General features: G+C 42.2%; 1 protein-coding gene and 1 long non-coding RNA gene across 2 annotated transcripts in view; both read left to right on the forward strand.

The window, feature by feature from the left end:
* The window catches only part of LOC139835918 (uncharacterized), an 87,341-nt gene extending 81,485 nt beyond the window's left edge, over positions 1-5,856 (forward strand). Inside the window, exon 2 of the long non-coding RNA XR_011751244.1 lies at positions 5,693-5,856. This is a non-coding gene — a long non-coding RNA (uncharacterized lncRNA). The remainder of the gene's footprint in view (positions 1-5,692) is intronic.
* On the forward strand, positions 4,337-5,856 carry LOC127341130 (mannose/glucose-specific lectin-like). The gene is made up of 3 exons (XM_051366924.1): positions 4,337-4,414; positions 4,534-5,187; positions 5,322-5,856. The coding sequence occupies exons 1-3, from the start codon at positions 4,409-4,411 to the stop codon at positions 5,577-5,579; spliced, it is 918 nt and encodes a 305-aa protein (XP_051222884.1). The 5' UTR covers positions 4,337-4,408; the 3' UTR covers positions 5,580-5,856.
* Positions 5,857-22,619: the final 16,763 nt, after the last annotated feature.

Consider the following 22,619-nt stretch of genomic DNA (forward strand, 5'->3'; position numbering starts at 1 on the left):
AGAAAATAACTCTCAACAGTAATATCAAGAAAGATTACCAATAGCAAAATTTATAAATTTGCTTTGTGCTCACCTTTGCAAGTACATCTCAAGCATATATACCAATTAAGATGATCTCGTGGTGATATCAAGCCTGAACCAGACATCCGTGCATTGCATGTTCCAGTATGTTCGTGTAATGGAACTATGAAAAAACTTGTATTCTCAGATCCAAACCCTCGCCACTCCTCTGTCTTGGTCTTTTTTTTGGAGCCACACCCCACCTTGGTGAACGCCTCGTTCTCTGAGAGCTGTACTGATCCTTTGAGTTGAGTTTCAGAATAAGCGACCAGAAATCAGATTGGCCATCGGGAGCGATGGAGGAACTTGGGCCAGCTTGTCGACGCGCCACCCACGTCTCCTCTGACCAGGGCATGCGCAGGTCCTCCTCGATCTGGTCTCATCAGCCGCACTGCTAATAATCCGACTCAACGACGACGGACAGAGGTGATGAAGTAGACTTAGTGCTTGGCCGAGGCTGCGCTAGATCAGCCGTTGAGCGGCGTGGCGGATGCAGCCATCAAGTTAATCCAAGCACCGATTATGTCGCCACCAACAGGGGAAAATTCCGATCCAGACATCATTATCATGGGGATGGCGGAACCACCGGGTCTGCCCTTACGACCGCGTCAATATCCATGGCCAGAACACCGGCGAGATCGCACCGAGGAACCTTGATCGGAGTAGAGTACCATACTCGGCTCGATAGGTCCCGGATTTCCTACGGGGCGGGCGCCATCAGGTCGCTCAACATCCCATGTCGGGGCCATGGAGTTAGGTAGGTATACGACCAGAAGACGCGGCGATCGGACCTGCTTTTTTAGAAGCGTCCCAAGCTCGAAGTGCACTCGCGGTGCTTCACCCACAGCTGTTCCGGCAGGATCGGACGCCACACCATCTTCCCTAAACACCGACCCAGGCCAGGGGCGAACGTCCGGGACGACGGTGTCGGGACCGCCCTCTTCTTCGTCCGTTCTCTCCACCTCGTCTCCATTGTCCTCGCTGCCATCCTGGTATGGAGCGGCTCCAGAGAAGTCGCCAACCCAGGGGCGGATATCCGGGACGACAAGACGATGGATGAGCCAGATGTGTCTACACGTCTCGCCGTCCTGCTCCTGGATGTCGGTTCTCGTGGACGTGATGGAGGATTAATAATGGGACTGTCTAATCATCATCTAGCTGAAAGCGACATGTTATAAGGATACAAATTAACAACAGTGTTAAGTTGGTACTCCTACATAGTAACTTTTAGTAAATTATTTCCATCGCAAAAACACTTTTAATTAATTAATTAATTGCTTCCTATCTCCCTGCAGCCTCCGTATTTTCTAATTTGTTTCTTTTGGTTTGTATGATTGCTGAAACACATGAATATGACACATAACCAGAAAAATATAGGAAATAATATCAAGGAGTTATTAGCCCATTAAAGAAGGAAAAGGAAATCTTACCAAGAGGTGGGTGATTGGAATATTCTTGCAAATAGAATGCATGTGAATTATTAGAAAAGATCCTTAAAAGTCTTGTGCTCTCTCTATTTTCCTATCGTGGTGAATTAATTAGGAGGCATGTGAGTCCACCCAAAATGTCACTTACTCACAATTCCAAAACACAAAGCAGACCCCACCATCTCAATAGAAGGCAAACCTTGTACGTTGATCGAAAGTTCTTCCACCTCCAGAAGAGAGGTTGATGATTATCCGGGAGAGCGGTTCAGGTCCTTCAACCATTGCATCCTCTGTTTCAAATTAATGAAAATGTATTTTTTCACCAAATCAAATCCAAAAAACCAACCAAAGACGGGTGCTCTCTTGTCCGACTTCTCTATAGCCACTGGTATCACACCCGACCGTAATTCTCTACACTCAAACAATGGCATCTTCAAGTTGGGTTTCAAGTGCTCATATCGTGGTTTTGGTGTCTGCTTCACTAACTCACCATACCGTAATCCTGATTATATGCCGATTTGGCAACCTTACTTGGAATCGAATTTCGATTGTTATTCATCATCAATTTGCGTATCAGACTATGCCATGCATACCTCTCTCCTTTTTATCTCAGAGTACACGGTAACACTTCTAACTCTACCATTGCCATGCTTCTTGATAATGGAAATCTTGTATTAAGAGACCAAGTAACTATGTCTGAAGAGCTAGAAACCAAGTCTAGCGAGTGGCTCAGCGGACGGCAGCATTCATGTTGCATGCCATACAAGGACAAATAATTGGTGATCTCGAAAAGAGTCAGATGCGTTCTCATGGCCACCTATCAAGCTACAGCTAGATTAATCGTGGTGCTTGTACAACTCCAATTAATTGGTCGTCGCAAAATGAGTCAGATGCGCTCCCGTGTCACATATCATGCTAGCTACTGCTGGATTGATCATGGTGCTTGTGCTATTACAATTAATTGGAGGTCTAAAAATGAGTCAGATGCATTCCCATGGCCTTGTTCTTAGGTTTTACAAATTCTGTGGATATTTTGATTCGGATCCTTAGTCGAGTTTCTTCTTATCCTTGCAAAGCGATAGGACAGAAGCCATCAGCTTCCTACGTCACCAGGATGATGTACGCTTGGTTGATGTTAGCGAGGTGGGCGCGCTCGTCGTGGAAATCATTGAGGAAGGACAAGAGATGACATTGATGCTACTCATGGTGTGCTTTATTGAACCACAAACATGTCTGCCGACTGTAGCTTAACTAATGAATGAATACATAAACTTGTACCATTCAATGTCAGCGAGATCCAAGCAATTAACAGATGAAAGAAAGCGCGAACGTAATAACATCACAGCTGTTTGTCAAAAATTTGATTGTGCAGGGAAGATTTGCTGTCCAAGAAGTCATATGTATTCACACCCAAAGAACGCAAACATGCAAACCAATTTATTTGGTGATCTGAGTAATGCGCCTAACAGAAATTGTCTTCTGAGAACTACACCTAAATTTTAAATTATTGATTTTTTCTTGTCTAGGTAGCCTCGACATGCCAACCAGCACCTGACTAGTTAAAAAATACATAAACTTGTACCTTTCAACGTCATCGTCCAAGAAATTAACGTATGAAAGCAAGTGCGGATGTACTGACATCAAAGTTGTTTGTAAGTAATTTGATTGTGCAGGGAAGATTTGTTGGCCAAGAACTCATATGTATTCTCACCCAAACAACGCAAACAAACAAACCAATTTAGTTGGTGATCCGTGTAATGCGCCTGACAGAAATTGCCTTCTAAGAGCTACAGCTAAATTTTCAATTATTGATTTTTTGCTTGTCCAGGTTCGGTCGACATGAAGTGTTATTTTGTGCCCGAGAAAATGTAAAGTAAGATTAAAATTTGGTAATTGCTTCCAAAAATGATTAATATTTGGAATCGTTCCGACCCGGCTAGTTTGCCCGGGCAATTTGCAGCAGAGTGTGTCCAGCCTGGCTACCTATTTCTCCATATAGGGAGCCACTCTAAAATAGCCTCTCCCTATTTCCCGACAAGCTCCAACCCACTACCTATATTCTATTCACCTATATTTTATTCATATTTTGTAACTAACAAAATATTTCTAACGGCTATATTTTCAATTGCTATATTTCTAACAGACATTGATGCATATTCCCAGTTTTTTTAGCATGGCAATAAAATATGGCTATGTAATTTGTTAATATGCCTGGATTTGTTAATGATAATGAATTTGTTAATATGTTTCCTATGTTGAGCTTCGCAATAATCTCAAAATTTTATATGTAAAAATATGCATGCACACATATTATATATTCAATATAGTAGAGACCTGATTTTCCGGAGAGACTCTTGTTAGTCAATATAAAGAAAAATATCCCCATTAGGCCAACAATATGTTTATGTATGCTCCATCAAAAATGCTTTTTTTCCGTGTGTGTGCGACATCAGATAGATAAATCAAAACCGTAGGTTATAGTTAGAGAAACATGATGCCGGATGATTTTTCATGATTAATGCTGGTTTTTATAGTGTTATGAAAATCCCTAGAGTACTAATTCATGTTAGTGCTGGATGAACCTCCAAATTGGGATGCACATATAAAATGATACATATCGAATTTGTATATGCATACCTGATCTACACGTATTTATCTATTTGTCTGTTCACTTTTCGTTTGATGAACGTATCAATACGTCGATGTATATTAACTTTTTGTTTGCTGCGCGGCAAATGGTACTATGAGTCTGAACTTCTCTTAGTCTTGCTCGATCGATCGTGACGAATGGATGGCAGGTACGCGCGCACAGCAGACTCCCTATAAATAGGTGGCCTTCCATCGGCATTTGGTCATCGCAACTAGCAAACACACGCACACACTCTTCAGACTCAGTTTTTTTGTCGTAGTAGCTCGAGAATATGGCGGTAAGGCTATGTATATACACAGAAATGCATACATGCATGTTGAAGTAGAGCCAGAATATGGCGGTAATTAACTGACTTGTTTATTTTGTGATGCATGCATGCATGAATGTTGTATGCAGGTCGTGGTGAGTGTTGGTCCATGGGGTGCACCGGGGGGAGAGCCTCGCGACATCCCCATCGGCAGCATGCCCCAGTCCCTGGTGAGCATCACCATCTGGAGCATCAAGGCCTTGGGGGGGGCCATCTGTGGCTTCTCCTATGTGTACGTCGACCAGAATGGGGGGCCCATCCACGTCGGCCCCTGGGGCAATGCCAAGCCGGAACACACCATCACGAACATACAGATGGGTCCCGGCGAGTACCTTTACGAGCTGAGCGGCACCGCCGATGACTCCGCCCTATTATCGCTCAAACTGGTCACCAACCAGCACACGTACGAGGTCGGCGCTCCATTGGAGCAGACGACCTTCAGCATGCCGCTCAAGAATGGCAAGGTGGTCGCCTTCTTTGGCCGCTCCGATAACGATCACCTCACGGCGCTCGGTATCTACGTGCCGGTGATGAAAGGCTCGCCGGTCAATGTCGGTCCGTGGGGCGACTCCGGTGGCATACCTGTGGACATCACCACGCCGGTGCAGCTTAAGAGCGTCACCGTCTACAGCACCGATTCCAGCGATGGGCGCATCTATGGCTTCTCCTTCACCTATGTCGACCTGACTGGCCAGTCCATCCATGTCGGCCCCTGGGGCACGATCAAGGGAGAGAAGCATACCGTACGTACCACGTTAATTCATTCTTAATTTCCTTTCTACCTATTGATTGCACGTGTCTAGCTACTTAGTTGTCTCACTTGTGACAACTTTAATTTGAGTACAAATCGTCATGCATGCATGTTGATGTGATGCAGTTTGACCTGAGCCTGCAAGGCGAGTATGTGAACAAGATCACTGGCACTACTGCCGGCGACAACCGCGTGAACTCGCTCAAGTTCACCACCAACCAGGAGCGTGACTACGGCCCGTTCGGGAGCGATAGGGGCAATGCCTTTAGCGTGCCGCTGCCAGACGGCGAGCACAACGGCGCCGTGGTCGGCTTCTTCGGCCGCTCCGGGAAGAGCCACGTTGACCTCGGCGTCTACGTCGGCCTCGCGCCCAACGAGCCATGAATCAATCACTTGTAAACGTATATATCGAGCTAGCAGCTAGTTACGTACTCTACCCATCCAGAATGCAGACCTCTACTCTGATCTGGATGCTACGTTAAACGCCAGCGAGCTAGCTAGCTGGCTATACATATGTGTCATATGTGTGTAATGAATAAGCACGATGGGATCAAATACTGTCAAGGGATTATATATATGCATGTAAGTGTGTAATATTATTAATATAAATAATGCTGTAATGCTCATGGTTTGCAATAAAAATACCACCCGTTTGGCTAAACATGTACGTGCTGATCCCCATAAAATACATCCTCTTTTTACATTTTTTAATTCAACTTATCAAAATCATCCTGCGAGGGAATTCCTGAAATTAGCACATTTTATTAGCATAACATTTAATATATTTACTTTCAGTTGTAACATATCAAACTATTGTAGCACAATGGAATTTTATTAGCATACTGTTTCTCTACCTCCTTTTTTTCTTTTTTGCCGAGTGAAATCTCCCTTGCTTTGAACGGCAAGAAAACAGTTTGCTTTCATGATAGACACATGTACCTTGTAAAATAAATTACATTTATTTAGAGAGGAAAAGTAGGAAAAATACTGTAGATTAAGCAACAGTGATGGGTAGCTAAAGGGATGTGGCAATTGGAAATAACATATCATCGTTTTTTTTATTTTGATAAACTGTAATATAGTAATATCATGATGATACCGAGTACACTAGGTCTCTGCAAAAAAATGACATATCCCTCTCTGCAAAAACTAACATATCATCATAGAAGTTTCAAACAGACCCCTCTCGGCATGTTTGTTTGGGCTTCTGTTTGTGCTTTTACATTGGGTCTAGACTCCATAATCACAAGCTCAGCAAAACAGCTACTTGCTTCAATCAAGAGGAGGTCGTCGTCTAGCATTTCGTGTGTTAATTAGCACGTGTATGGGGCCCCGGACTTAGTAGTCCAAAACTCCTGTTATGCATTTATATTCACAATCCCATGATCAGTGCATCGTGAACACATAACCATACTGATACCTGATTACAACATCCAATACAATACCGAATTTAAAGTCCTACAACAGTCTTACATAAAAGCCATGATGGCAAAGTTCAACTTCAAATAGCGGAAACAACTTGGCAAAAGCATCGCTGGGGCCCAAGTCACACCTTAACCCTACAGGCGACTGACTGGGAGAGTGTCCTAGTTCGCATCCTCGGCGTCATACTCCTCTTCATCATAGTACTCCTCTTCACAGTCTGACCAAGTAAATAGCCAGGACAACAATGCCAGTGAGTACGTTTGAATGTACTCGCAAACCACCTAAGAGAGAAGTAAAAGGGAAATGCAGTATGGATGTAGCAAGGAATAGGCTCTAATCTAGGTTTGACTTGATAGAGCAATAATTTCTCTTGTAGATATAGCATCTCTATATCTTTATTGAAAAACATTTTTGAAAACAAAATTCCTTTTGAAGATTAATAGGTAAGGATAATCCAACTTTCTTGCCCGGCCATCTCCGTATGACTAGATACTCTTTCAATCTTCAGCTGTACCTCTCAGGTGCCATCCGACCGGTCCCACCGGTATTCTTTCCCAAAACAGTTTTTATACTCTTTTATAAACCAAAACTCTTTAGAACTGTCAACACCCGGTTTTTTTAAGTCCAGATGCCTATTATGCCATACATCGCAATCCCAGGAATATTGTTTTTGCGAGACATAACAGTTGATATCACAGAACATCATTCATTACAAACCATAATTGTCTTACAACAAAGGATCACATGATCCAGTCTTACAACACAGTTGATCGAAAGATCAAATACAAAACACATAGCGGAAGAAGCGTAGTAGCGGTCCATCTGTTCCACAGGCAACGCTTGACGTCAGGAGTAGTCCTAGTTATCATAGACGTCCTGCTGTCCATCTTCATGGTACTGGTGCTCCTCTTCATAGTCTGGCCATTTGAATAGCCAGGGACACAGCCATGAGTACTTTAAAGTACTCGCGAACTAATACTAGGGTAAGCACTATCAACTATATCAATGGAGTTCTAAGCTCTAGGTTCATTTGCATAAAGCCAGTTTTATTTCATAAGCACTTAGTAGTAAAAGACTCTTTATTTGCCTAACAAACTCAAGTGGGAACATTAGTGTCATTCCCACAACTCTGTTGTGATTCAAGTCAAAGTCACAATTCAAGTTCGAGTCACAAGTCACCAGTCATATTTTGAAAAGTTCTGATGACGGAACAGTATGGCCTTTTCAACTGTCAATGACCGCGGACGCGGCTATTCGAATAGGTTTACACTCTGCAGAGGTTGTACACTTGTGCCACAACTTTTGATTACATCCGTCAGGGATAGCCCTGAATAATCATACTCAGTATGCGGATCATCAACCATAACCTTTCACTTACATACCCTAGTATAGGCACCTCCCCCATGAGCTTGGCCTCCCAGTGATGCTAATTTGCCATCCTGGAAACTGCACAGGGCTTGGGTAGGACAGTCACCTCATTTTCACGTCATTTCTTTGGTTGTGGAGGCAGCTTTCGGCATAACCCCTATGACGCTTGTTTAGAGGGAACCCATACTAAAGTACATAAACTTCCAGTTAAGCCCTACCCATAATCAGGTATTGTGGGGGTACTCAAAAATTGGAATGGTATCGCATCCGAACCCAATCATCAGTTTTTGTCAAAATCACCAAGTCATTCATGTCATATTCACCTTCAAAATCTTTCAATAGAATGACTCATCATTCCAAGGTTTTTCAAAGTCATTTGATTCACAAGTTCCCATCTAGGGTAATCAATTTTTGTTTTAGCACTAGCAACTAGTCATGAGGGGTGCTAGCTAACTTGTAGCCCTCTAGGCTAAATTTGATACTCTTGTAATACTCTATACTTAGACCAAAGTTAACTATAAAAGTAAGCTTTGATAATCAAAGGAAAAGCTTGTAAGGGTAAAAACTTGGGATTGGATCATTAAACATAAAGTAATAGTGCAATGGTGCCTTGCTCTAGTAGAGCTTTGCACTAGGGTAGCTTGCAAGAGTATAGCTTGCCTTGATTGGTACAGTGATCAAAGTTTTCTTCTTCTTCTTCGTAGAAGACCTCCTCCTCCTCGTAGCCTTCGGTACTAGCGTCTATAAACGGATACGAGGTAACAATCACCAAACAATACTTAAGTACTAGACTTAACACTCAAAGGGATCACACAAGCTAATCTAGCATCACACATTATTAACATGGTGGTTGGCTTTGGTTTCTTTTAGGAAAAATAATTTTCTCTCATTGAAATATTGTTAGGGTTTCTATTTATTTCCTTTGAGAAATAATTTCCTCTCATTGAATATTACTAAGGGTTAATATCCTCAAATAATAAGTATGAGATCATGTTGACCAAGGTCAACACTTCATATTTACTATTTGGGAAAAAATGATTTAAATGAGATTCATCATCTCATGCAATTTAACTACTACTTTAGGAACAATTTAATATCACTAAGTAATGCAATATGAGGTTCTATAACTAAGATCATTTCCTCTTATTGTATTACTTGGGACAAAGATTTAAATGAGAGAACAACTCTCATACTATTTCATTAATTAATTGGGATAATTTAAACGGACTAGAAATGGCCACATAGCCACTATTTTGCTCTAGCCCATGATCATGTAAACAACTATGCTATGTTTTTACATAAACAATTAGGGTATTTGAAATGTGAATTATGAGAGGTGGAATCAACTCAAAATGAATTATGGTTGATTTTATAAAAATGTTTGAATTTTGAAAAGGTACTGCATTGTTAATTTTCTTGCAAGTGTTCTGTAATGAATTTAGGGTTGAGACCAGTTGGGTTGGATAGATATTTTTATCTACTTTCACACAAATTTTGAATCACCCAATTTGGTTTAGCAGATATTTTTCTATTGACTTTTGAACAGGGCATCAGTATTTGAATTCAGCTAAAAGAAATAATTCATATTTGAATTGGTGGGCTTGCGCGGGAGAAGTTAACGGGCCAGAGACAGAGAGAGAAGCAGGTCGGCCCAGTTAGCGCGTCTCGAACGCACGGGCCGTGATACGTCTCCAACGTATCTATAATTTCTTATGTTCCATGCTAGTTTTATGACAATACTCACATGTTTTATATACACTTTATATTATTTTTATGTATTTTCCGGCACTAACCTATTAACAAGATGCCGAAGCGCCAGTTCCTGTTTTCTGCTATTTTTGGTTTCAGAGATCCTACACAGGAAATATTCTCGGAATTGGACGAAACAAAAGCCCACGGCCCTATTTTCCATGGAGTGTTCCAGAACCTCGAAGAAGAGTCGGAGACGGCCAGCAGGGGGGCCACCCCGGGGCGGCCAGGCCCCCTGGCGCGCCCAGGTGTGGGGAGCCCACCCCCTGGCTCCCCCGACGCTACCTCTTCGCCTATATATTCCTTCGTCTCCGAAAACCCTAGGACGAACGGTCTTCCGCCACGAAAAATTTACGTAGCCGCCGCCATCGCGAAGCCAAGTTCGGGGGACAGAAGTCTCTGTTCCGGCACGCCGCCGGGACGGGGAAGTGCCCCCGGAATCCATCTCCATCGACTCCATCGCCATCTTCATCGCCGTTGCTGTCTCCCATGATGAGGAGGGAGTAGTTCTCCCCCGAGGCTGAGGGCTCTACCGGTAGCTATGTGGTTCATCTCTCTCTCCCCTGGTGTGATCTTTATGTGATCATGAGCTTTGTAATCTAGTTGAATATGTAGATGTTACTCTTGTCTATTATGCACTCTAGAGGTTACTTTAATATGAACTCCGGATTCACTCTCCACGGTGTGATGGTGACAGTGTGCGCATCGTGTGTGATTCCTTTATGACGTTGTGGAGCTTGTTTACTCCGGCTTGAGGTGTGCTTTTGCAGCCCTACACAATGAATGGTGTTTGTTATCCAACAAGAGAGTGTTTGAGAGTAGCATTTATTTATTCAATTATGTGATCATTGTTGAGAATGTCCACTAGTGAAAGTATGATCCCTAGGCCTTGTTTCTTAGCATTGAAACACCGTTTCCAACAAGTTCTGCTACATGTTCGCTTGCTGCCATTTTTATTTCAGATTGCAATTACTACTTATAATCATCCATATTACTTGTATTTCACTATCTCTTCGCCGACCTAGTGCACCTATACATCTGACAAGTGTATTAGGTGTGTTGGGGACACAAGAGACTTCTTGTATCTTAATTGCAGGGTTGCTTGAGAGGGATATCTTTGACCTCTACCTCCCCGAGTTCGATAAACCTTGGGTGATTCACTTAAGGGAAACTTGCTGTTGTTCTACAAACCTCTGCTCTTGGAGGCCCAACACTGTCTACAGGAATAGAAGCGTGCGTAGACATCAAGCTATTTTCTGGCGCCGTTGCCGGGGAGGTAAGGTAAAAGGTATTCACATCCTCCGACTACTAAGCTATTTCCTAGCACTGTTGCCGGTGTGTGAGTGCTCGAAGTTATTTCCTTTAGATACTGCAATTGCATCTTTTTGTTTCTTGTTTTTATTTTTCACTAGTTAGGCATAATGGAAAACAACAAAAAATTTAGTGAGCTTTTTAATCTTTTTCCTGAGTTAAGACATAAATTGTTTGATGCGAAAATTAAAAAACCTATGGAACCTTATTTGCATGCTAGTAACAATGTTATTAGTATGAACGTAATTACTGCTAATGCTATGGAAAAGTCTAAGCTTGGGGAAGCTAGTTTTTATGATCTTTTTAGCTTCCCATCTTTAGGGGAGAAAATTTGCTCTGATAATAATTTATCTCCCATATGCGATAACTCTAATGATGATTGTGATATTTTAAATCCACCTACTGAAAGTATTCCTTTCAAGATACCTATGAAAATTGTTGAACTTGCTATGAACAATTGCTATTTTGGAGATGGGACTGTCCATCCTAGTGATCATTTACTCTTTATACATGAATTATGCGAGTTGTTCAAGAGTGCAGGTATTTCAAAGGACCAAGCTAAGAGGAAGCTATTCTCTATATCTCTGAAGGGAAGAGCTGCGGAATGGTATAAGATGCTGAAGAATGGTCGATCTATTGGTTGGGTGGAAATTGTACCTCTCTTTTATTCTAAATTTTATCCTCCTCATGAAGTGCATGTTGATAGGAATTACATTTATAACTTTTATGCTCGTGATGGAGAGAGTATTTCCCAAGCATGGGGGAGGTTGAAGTCACTAATGCTCAAATGTCCCATTCATGAGCTCCCCGGTAATGTTATTATTAATAATTTTTATGCAAGGCTTTCAGGACACCACAAGGACTATCTAGATGCCTGTTTGGAGGGATCTTTCACAAGCAAGGAGGTTGAAGCTAGATGGGATCTTCTTGAAAGAATTCAAATCAATACTGAAGATTCGGAGAATGACAAAGGTACAGAATCAGGTATAAACTATGAATATGAATGCATTAAGTCTTTCATTGAAACTGCTGGTTTTCAAAAGCTTAGTGATAATTATGGTCTTGACTCTCAAATTATTGTTGATTGTTGTAGAACCTTTGCTTCTCATATTAATGTTCCTAAAGAAAATTGGGGCGTGTATCATGAACCTTTCAAAGACACTTGCATGGAAAATGAAATTGTTGTTAATGATTGCAATAAACATGCCCAAACTTCTGAAAATACTATTTCTTATAAGAATGTTAATTTTTGTGGAATGCATAGATCTTGTGGAATTAATTAAATCGAAGATGAATATTGTATCCATCATAGGAATGAAAAAACTAGAATGTGGTACAAGGCTCTAGATGATCTTGGTGAAAAAGTTTGTGACCTCCATCCTTTTATTTGTGAACTTTGCTATGAAGTGGGTCATTTTAATTTTCAATGTTCTCGTCATGATGATAGTATTTCGAATTTAATGAGTACTTCAAGTCTATATTGTGATAACATGATCACTCCTAATCAGCATGATGAACTTACTTTATTTTTGGGGTGTGAAGAGCTATCAAGAAAAATTTCTTTGTTAGATATGAGTGATCTTGATATGAATAGTGTGTTGCATGGATGTTATCTCTATTGTGTTAATAATTGTCATGCCAACACCTACATACAAAGTGTTATAAAGGATGGGACTTTACCAAAATATGACAGGACTAATATGTGTTTTGTTCTTATTAATGAAAGAGAGGTATCCTCCCAAGTTTCTTCTATTGTTTCTAATAATAAACCAGGTTATGTGGAGAAGCTTCCTTTCAAGCATCTCCCTCCTAAAGAGGAAAAGAAGAAGAAGAAGGGAACGAAGAAGAAGAAGAAGAAGAGGAGTAAAAGGAGAGAGGAAACGCTATCTTCTCCCAAACTTGTTGCTCCTATTACAATTGATACTTATAATTCTGAATTCGATGATTCTGAACTTGATGATGAACCTATGCCTATTATTTATATTAGTGATCATGATTGGGAAAAGCACACTTCTTTTGATATTGAAGATCTCTGGGACACTAATTCTGAAAATGATGATGTTAATAATTGCCATAGTATTAGTACTATCCATGTTTCTTCCCATGATGATATAGAAAGCTCTAAGCTTGGGGATGAGGTGTTTGAAAATCCTTTTGCTACTGATGATTATATGTTTGATACATCTCCTTCTAGTAACAATGATGGTATGTTTACAAATGAACACACTTTGGAAGATAACTATTCTATTTCTTATGATGACACTATGCCTCCAATCTTTGACAATTATTATAAAGAATACTATGACATGGGTTATAATTACAGTTATCCTCATGAAACTTGTCATAGTTATGGAGGGATTACCCAAAACCATCTCTCTAATGTACAGCTTGTCTATCATATTCAAGTTCGTTATGGTGATTGTGATATTTTCAGTCCATCTACTATTGAGGATAAAATTCATTATGATTATTCTATGCCTCCAATTTATGATGATTATAATGATGGATGTGATAGTTTTACTCCCACTATTACTAATAAAATTGATTATGCTTGTGTGGAGGGTAATGATACTTTTATGCATGTGGATCATGATAAGAATGCTTTATGTGATAGCTATATTATTGAGTTTATTCATGATACCACTAAAAATAATTATGAGAGAGGAAAATATGGTTGTAGAAATTTTCATGGTACTAAAACACCTCTCTACATGCTGAAATTTTTGAAGTTACTCGTGTTTTATCTTCCTATGCTTATTGCATTATGCTTACATGACTTGTTTAATTACAAGATTCCTTTTCATAGGAAGTGGGTTAGACTTAAAAGTGTTTCTTATTTGCTTTTGATGCTCTCTTTTGCTTCAACTCTTATTTCTTGCGGGGGCATCATTAAAATTACTGAGCCCATCTTAATGGCTATAAAGAACGCACTTCTTGGAAGATAACCCATGTTTTTATTTTGCTACTATTTTGTTGTATCTTGGAAGTTGTTACTACTGTAGCAACCTCTCCTTATCATGTTTATTTCATTTTTGTGCCAAGTAAAGTCTTTGATAGAAAGTTGATACTAGATTTGGATTTCTGCGCAGGAACAGATTTTTAGCTGTCACGAATTTGAGTTGTTATCTCTGTAGCGAAATCTAAAAATCTTGAAAAAATTCGTGAGTAATCCTCAGATATGTACGCAACTTTTATTCAATTTGAGCTTTTTCATCTGAGCATGTTAAGTGCCTCGAAAAAATTCATCTTTACGGACTGTTCTGTTTTGACAGATTCTGCCTTTTATTTCGCATTGCCTCTTTTACTGTGTTTGAGTGGGTTTCTTTGCTCCATTAAATTTCAGTAACCTTGGGTAATGTCCAGAAGTGTTGGGAATGATTGTGTCCTTGCTGAACATGTGAATTTTTGATTATGCACTAACCCTCTAATGAGATTGCTTTGAGTTTGGTGTGAAGGAAGTTTTCAAGGATCAAGAGAGGAGGATGATATAATATGATCAAGAAGTGTGAAAAGTCTAAGCTTGGGGATACCCCCGCGGTTCATCCCTGCATATTTCAAGAAGACTCAAGCATCTAAGCTTGGGGATGCCGGGCATCCCCTTCTTCATCAATAACTTATCAGGTCACCTCTAGTGAAACTATATTTTAATTCCGTCACATCTTATGTGCTTTACTTGGAGCGTCTGTGTGCTTTTATTTTCGTTTTGTTATCTTAGTTCTCTGAATAAATTGGATCCTATCTATCTTGTTTGGGAGAGAGACATGCTCCGCTTTTTCATTTGAATACTCCTATTCTTCACTTATATTTGTTGAGTATTCAGTTTTCGCACTGTGTAGCTTCTAGCTCTTGGTTTTCATGTATCTCTTGTTCAGAGCTATTAGTTATTTTATAGAAAGTACTCTCTTACTGTACTTATATTTGTTTTGAGAGTTTCTTGCTATTTGGTTGGAAACATAAAATGCTTCATGTGGTAGTTGGTATATTGTCTTGAATAATTTGATACTTGGCAATTGTTTTGAGCTCTCAAGTAGATCATGTTTAAGCTCTTGCATCATGTAGTTTAAACCTATTAGTGGAGAACTACCGTAGAGCTTGTTGAAATTTGGTTTGCATGATTGGTCTCTCTAAGGTCTAGATATTTTCTGGTAAAAGTGTTTGAGCAACAAGGAAGACAGTGTAGAGTCTTATAATGCTTGCAATATGTTCTTATGTAAGTTTTGCTGTACCGGTTTATACTTGTGTTTGCTTCAAACAACCTTGCTAGCCAAAGCCTTGTACTGAGAGGGAATGCTTCTCGTGCATCCAAAACCTTGAGCCAAAACCTATGCCATTTGTGTCCACCATAACTACCTACTATGTGGTATTTTTCTGCCATTCCAAGTAAATACTTCATGTGCTACCTTTAAACAATTCAAAACTTTATTACTCCTTATTTGTGTCAATGTTTTATAGCTCATGAGGAAGTATGTGGTGTTTTATCTTTCAATCTTGTTGGGCAGACTTTCACCAATGGACTAGTGGCACATCCGCTTATCCAATAATTTTGCAAAAAGAGCTGGCAACGGGGTTCCCAGCCCCAATTAATTAACTTTCATTAATAATTCTCTTCACATGTTTTGCCCTGATTCATCAGTAAGCAACTTAATTTTGCAAATAGACACTCCTCCATGGTATGTGAAATGTTGGAAGGCACCCGAGGATTCGGTTAGCCATGGCTTGTGAAAGAAAAAGGTTGGGAGGAGTGTCATCCATAAATAAAACTAAAGTACATGTGTAAACAAAAGAGAAGAGGGATGATCTACCTTGCTGGTAGAGATAACGTCATTCATGGGAGCCGCTCTTTGAAAGTCTGTTTTACAAGGGGGTTAGAGTGCCCACTACCATTCGTTGACAACAACAAACACCTCTCAAAACTTTACTTTTATGCTCTCTATATGATTTCAAAACTTGAAAAGCTCTAGCACATGATTTAATCCCTGCTTCCCTCTGTGAAGGGCCTTTCTTTTACTTTATGTTGAGTCAGTTTACCTACTTCCTTGTATCTTAGAAGCAAACACTTGTGTCAAATGTGTGCATTGATTCTTACATGCTTGCTTATTGCACTCATCATATTACTTTGTGTTGACAATTATCCATGAGATATACATGTTGAAAGTTGAAAGCAATTGCTGAAACTTAAATCTTCCTTTGTGTTGCTTCAAAACCTTCTATTAAGAATCTATTGCTTTATGAGTTAACTCTTATGCAAGACTTTTTGATGCTTGTCTTGAAAGTACTATTCATGAAAAGTTTTTGCTATATGATTCAGTTGTTTAGTCATTATCTTTTTTGTTAGCAAACTATAGACCATTGCTTTGAGTCACTTCATTCATCTCATATGCTTTACAATAGTATTGATCAAGATCATGTTGGTAGCATGTCACTTCAGAAATTATTCTTTTTATCGTTTACCTACTCGAGGGCGAGTAGGAACTAAGCTTGGGGATGCTTGATACGTCTCCAACGTATCTATAATTTCTTATGTTCCATGCTAGTTTTATGACAATACTCACATGTTTTATATACACTTTATATCATTTTTATGTATTTTCCGGCACTAACCTATTAACAAGATGCTGAAGCGCCAGTTCCTGTTTTCTGCTATTTTTGGTTTCAGAAATCCTACACAGGAAATATTCTCGGAATTGGACAAAACAAAAGCCCACGGCCCTATTTTCCACTGAGTGTTCCAGAACATCGAAGAAGAGTCGGAGACGGCCAGCAGGGGGGCCACCCCATAGGGCGGCGCGGCCAGGCCCCCTGGCGCGCCCAGGTGTGGGGAGCCCACCCCCTGGCTCCCCCGACGCTACCTCTTCGCCTATATATTCCTTCGTCTCCGAAAACCCTAGGACGATCGGTCTTCCGCCACGAAAAGTTAAGTAGCCGCCGCCATCGCGAAGCCAAGTTAGGGGGACAGAAGTCTCTGTTCCGGCACGCCGCCGGGACGGGGAAGTGCCCCCGGAATCCATCTCCATCGACTCCATCGCCATCTTCATCGCCGTTGCTGTCTCCCATGATGAGGAGGGAGTAGTTCTCCCCCGAGGCTGAGGGCTCTACCGGTAGCTATGTGGTTCATCTCTCTCTCCCATGGTGTGATCTTTATGTGATCATGAGCTTTGTAATCTAGTTGAATATGTAGATGTTACTCTTGTCTATTATGCACTCTAGAGGTTACTTTAATATGAACTCCGGATTCACTCTCCACGGTGTGATGGTGACAGTGTGCGCATCGTGTGTGATTCCTTTATGACGTTGTGGAGCTTGTTTACTCCGGCTTGAGGTGTGCTTTTGCAGCCCTACACAATGAATGGTGTTTGTTATCCAACAAGAGAGTGTTTGAGAGTAGCATTTATTTATTCAATTATGTGATCATTGTTGAGAATGTCCACTAGTGAAAGTATGATCCCTAGGCCTTGTTTCTAAGCATTGAAACACCGTTTCCAACAAGTTCTGCTACATGTTCGCTTGCTGCCATTTTTATTTCAGATTGCAATTACTACTTATAATCATCCATATTACTTGTATTTCACTATCTCTTCGCCGAACTAGTGCACCTATACATCTGACAAGTGTATTAGGTGTGTTGGGGACACAAGAGACTTCTTGTATCTTAATTGCAGGGTTGCTTGAGAGGGATATCTTTGACCTCTACCTCCCTGAGTTCGATAAACCTTGGGTGATTCACTTAAGGGAAACTTGCTGCTGTTCTACAAACCTCTGCTCTTGGAGGCCCAACACTGTCTACAGGAATAGAAGCGTGCGTAGACATCAGGCCGCCCGACAGGTGGGCTCCACCCGTCAGCGTGTTATAACCAGCGAAACGGTACGCGTGAGGGGAGGCCGTAGGATTAGACGACGATCGAACGGCTCAGGTTCGTCGTCATCGACGACGAGCACACCCTCACCGCGGCGGCGCCGGGGGGTTGGAGGAGGGTCACCTGAGCTCTGGCGATGGTCGGCGACGAGGCAGGGTGATGTTGCGGACGATGAGGAAGCTAACGGTGGTCGTGGCGGCTCCGGGGGTGGACGGAATCGTCGTCGCCGTCTTGCTACTGCCGCGGCGGTCGCCGATAGAATTGGGGCTCCTCCGGCTAAATTGTGGAGGGGGAAGTGGTCGAGGAGGACTAGAGAGAAGAGGAGAGGCGAGTGGTGTGAGGATTGGAGGCTGGGACATCCTCCTTTTATAGCGGGCGAGGTGCTGCGGCACGGCATGGTTAGGTCGTCGTCGTCGATGAGGCTACAGGGACGAAGTGGGGTGGGCGCTGATGCGGAGGTGTTGGCGACGTCATGGCGGTCCTGGGGCGCGTCTTTGTGCAGCAGGGGATGGACGGAGTAGCTCGGGCGACGTCAGTCTCTGCCATGGGCCCGGCGGAGGTCGTCGACGGTGGCGTCAGCTACAGGGCGAGCGCGGTCCAATGGGGTTGTCTGGGAGCTTTCTGGTGCCTTGGTGATCATGGTCGGAGTCGATGGGGGCAGGTGGTGTTCTGGCGCGTCCAGAGCGTGTCCTGGCACGCTCTGGCGCGTCTGGGCGCGTCTGGGCACGTCATGTACCCGACGTTGTCGTGCTCTTTTGGTCCAGGGCTTGCGCCAGCAGGGTCAGGGGGTCAAGTCCAAGCTAGCTGACATGGTGAGAGAGAGAGGAGAGAAGAGGAGGCAGGTTTGGCATGTGGGTGCTATGACCACCACGGCATCACCATGCCATCATGGTGCAGTGAGGGAGAGAGGTGGCAGAGGGGGTGCACTGATGCCAAGGGGTGTGCTAGGGTTTCAGGGATGCAGAGATGGTCAAGGTTGGACTTGGTCCACCTTTAAAAATCCAGCATGGGCACTTATCTAGACCCTGCCTGCAAGGTGTTTGATGAAATGCCCGAAAGAAAAATATTTTTGAATTTTGCCAAATCCTTTTATGGGAGTGATTCAAATAATGTTTGGGATCTAATGGTGGTGTTGGTTTGCAAAGGAGAGTTGATTTGTGAAAATCCAAAAAGTGTATGATCTAGTTTCTGTTTCAAGGTTGCCACTTGGCATGCTTATATTAAGAATTTGAAAAGGATTTAGTCAAGGTGGTCAACACCAAAGTTGTTCACCTTGATGAGGTCTTGGATGAGGTGCAAAGAGTTGGGAGAGTTTGGTTTAGAAAACTCTTAATACAGGGGCTCAAAGTGGGTATGTTGTTATAAATGGCACAAATGGCCATTATCACATGTCACTTAGGTTTTTTTCATTTTCTTTTCTTTTGTTTTGATTTTATTTGACCCAAATGGTATTGTCTTGTGTTCAAAGGGTATAGGGTTGGGTTCAAACAATTCCAACCAAGTATGTGGGGCATTTGCTCACATTTGCAATTTGGCCATATACCCACATATGTCTCTCTTCCATTTGATTTTTAAAAAGGGCTAGGGTTTAGGGTTTAAAACATGTTCAACACTTCAAACAACAATCATGGCAAAGATCACCACATACATGCGCGAGTACTATGCACACCAAAGCAATTAAATTTAAGTTTTTGTTGGCTCCAAATTTTGGAAAAAGGGAAATTGATTTTCTTCTTTGTTTTGAAATTTTGGGGTGTTACAGGAACTAAGTAACATGCCTTCCCAACCATCCATGACTGTAGACACGGCTATTTGAATAGTTTACACTCTGCTGAGGTTGTACACTTTCCCCGGATCGTCATACGAAAGTATGCGAGGCTCAGATAATCGATCACAGTTTTTCGCCGGCTCGCCTTATCCTAATACATGCCTCCTAGAGTTGTTCCTCCCAACACCAGAGTTCGAGGGGCTATTTTTCCAGGAGTTGCAAAATCCCTAGCTCGAGCCACCGGAATGCCGCGACCAACTGCGTGACTCTATGTATCTACAACCTTTCTCCTTGGTTGTGCATGAAGCGGAAGTTCATTATGATGCCAGTGCTTATCCAAGGCCCAAAGCAACCCGGCAACGACATTGATGTGTACCTAAGGCCATTAGTTGAAGAACTTTTGGAGTTGTGGGCCGAACCAGGTGTACGTGTGTGGGATGAGCACAACGAGCAAGAATTTGACCTACGAGCTTTGCTATTCGTAACCATCAATGATTGGCCTGCTCTTAGTAACATTTCAGGACAGACGAACAAGGGATACAATGCATGCACACACTGTTTAGATGAGACTGAAAGTAAATATTTGGGAAAAAGTAGGAAAAATGTGTACCCGTACAATCCCCGTTTTCTTCCGCGCAAGCATGCCTTAAGGAAAAAAGGTAAGCATTTCAATGGCGAGGTAGAACACCGTCCGAAGCCTGTCCCCCGTAGTGGTGCTGATGTATTTGACATGGTCAAGGATTTAAATGTTATCTTTGGAAAGGGTCCAGGCAGTCGACCTGTTCCGAAAGACGCTGACGGACACGCGCCCATGTGGAAGAAGAAATCTATTTTTTGGGAGCTAGAATATTGGAAAGTCCTGGAAGTCCGCTCTGCAATCGACGTGATGCACCTGACCAAGAATCTTTGTGTGAATATTCTAGGTTTTATGGGCATGTATGGGAAGACAAAAGATACAACAGAAGCACGGGAGGACCAGGAACGTCATAAAGGACGAGACGGCAATCATCTAGGGCAGTTTGAAGGGCCTGCCAGCTACGCTCTTACCAAACAAGAGAAGGAGATCTTTTTTGAAGCACTATTCAGTATCAAGGTTCCGTCTGGTTTCTCGTCGAATATAAAGGGAATAGTAAATATGAAGGAGAAAAAATTCCAGAACCTAAAGTCCCATGACTGCCACGTGCTTATGACACAATTGCTTCCGGTTGCATTGAGGGGACTTCTACTAGAAAATGTTCGACTAGCCATTGTGAAGATATGTGCATTCCTGAACGCAATTTCTCAGAAGGTAATGGATCCAGAAACTTTGTCAGGGTTACAGGTTGATGTGGTCGAATGTCTTGTCAGCTTCGAGTTGTTGTTCCCACCATCCTTCTTCAATATTATGACGCATCTCCTCGTTCACCTAGTTGAAGAGATTAGAATTCTCGGTCCTGTATTTCTACACAATATATTCCCCTTCGAGAGGTTCATGGGAGTCTTAAAGAAATATGTTCATAACCGCGCTAGGCCAAAAGGAAGTATCTCAAAGGACTACGGAACATAGGAGGTCATTGAGTTTTGTGTTGACTTTCTTCCTGATCTTAAGCCGATTGGTGTTCCTGAATCCCGGTAAGGCTGACTGGAAAAGGCACACTAGGAAGGAAAGCAACGGTGTGCAGGGACAAGCTTTCTTTCAATCAAGCACACTACACAGTTCTATACAATTCCAGCTTGGTGGCTCCGTACATCGAGAAACACAAGAATGTTGTACGAGAAATAAACCCGGGACAGCCCGAGTCCTTGATTACACGTCAACACATGAATACCTTTGGCAGTTGGTTGCAAAGACATCTCATGAGTGACACCACTATTGGAGAGCAGTTGTACTTGTTGGCCAGGTTACCATCTTCAAACATATGTACATTCCAAGGGTACGAGATAAATGGGAATACATTTTACATGATCGCCCAAGATAAAAAGAGCACCAACCAAAACAGTGGTGTCCGCTTCGATGCAAAAGACGAGAATGGGCAGACCACCACATATTGTGGGTACATAGAGGAGATATGGGAACTTGACTATGGACCCACTTTTAAGGTCCCTTTGTTTCGGTGCAAATGGGTGAAGCTCAGCGGTGTACAGGTTGATGATAAGTACGGTATGACAACAGTGGATCTCAACAATCTTGCGTACATGGACGAGCCATTCGTCCTAGCCAACGAGGTGGCTCAAGTTTTCTACGTGAAGGACATGTCTAGCAAATCGAGAAAAAGAAATCAACAAAAGAATACATCAACCGAGGAGCCAAAACGCCACATAGTTCTTTCGGGGAAAAGAAACATCGTGGGAGTGGATGACAAGACAGACATGTCAGAAGATTATAATAAGTTTAAAGAAATTCTGCCCTTCACGGTGAAAATTGACCCAAGCATCTTGCTAAATGATGAAGATTCTCCATGGCTACGGCGTAGAAGAAAACCACAGCACTAGATGGCGATGTTGGTGATATTTAAACCTGTAATGTAATAATGTATTCTTAATATATAGTTTCCAAGACTGTTGGAGGAGATGGAGTCATTCACGGGCTTGCAGGAAAAATTTCCGAGGCGGAACTTCCGAAGATGCCATAGAGCGTGTGCACCAAGGGCATCTTCGAGAAGTTCCGCCACGGGAGATTTCCCAACCCTTTCCTCCATCCATGGGGATGAAACTCTCCCTACCTATGTTGGCTTGTTGAGCTGCTTGCCATGGCGTATCGATGCTCCTTTTATAGGCACGGCGCCGCTTCTACTTTGTCTTGTTCCTCCGATAGGGCGTCGTGCGCTACATGCTTTATCTCATCGAGCAGTGCGTCCACCCACGCGTCCTTATCCTGCCGTCATCTTTAGTCCCGTTTGTACCCACCAGCCGGGACTAAAGGTTACCCACGCATCCTTATCCCACCGACAGTTTTGTTAGATGACACAA

The sequence above is a fragment of the Lolium perenne genome, chromosome 1 (assembly GCF_019359855.2).
Source record: "Lolium perenne isolate Kyuss_39 chromosome 1, Kyuss_2.0, whole genome shotgun sequence".
In the NCBI taxonomy this organism is placed as follows: Eukaryota; Viridiplantae; Streptophyta; class Magnoliopsida; order Poales; family Poaceae; genus Lolium; species Lolium perenne.

Coding starts and splice junctions, on each gene's coding strand:
- LOC127341130 (XM_051366924.1), top strand. Junction 5,188..5,321: donor TCAAGGGAGAGAAGCATACC/GTACGTACCACG, acceptor GATGTGATGCAG/TTTGACCTGAGCCTGCAAGG.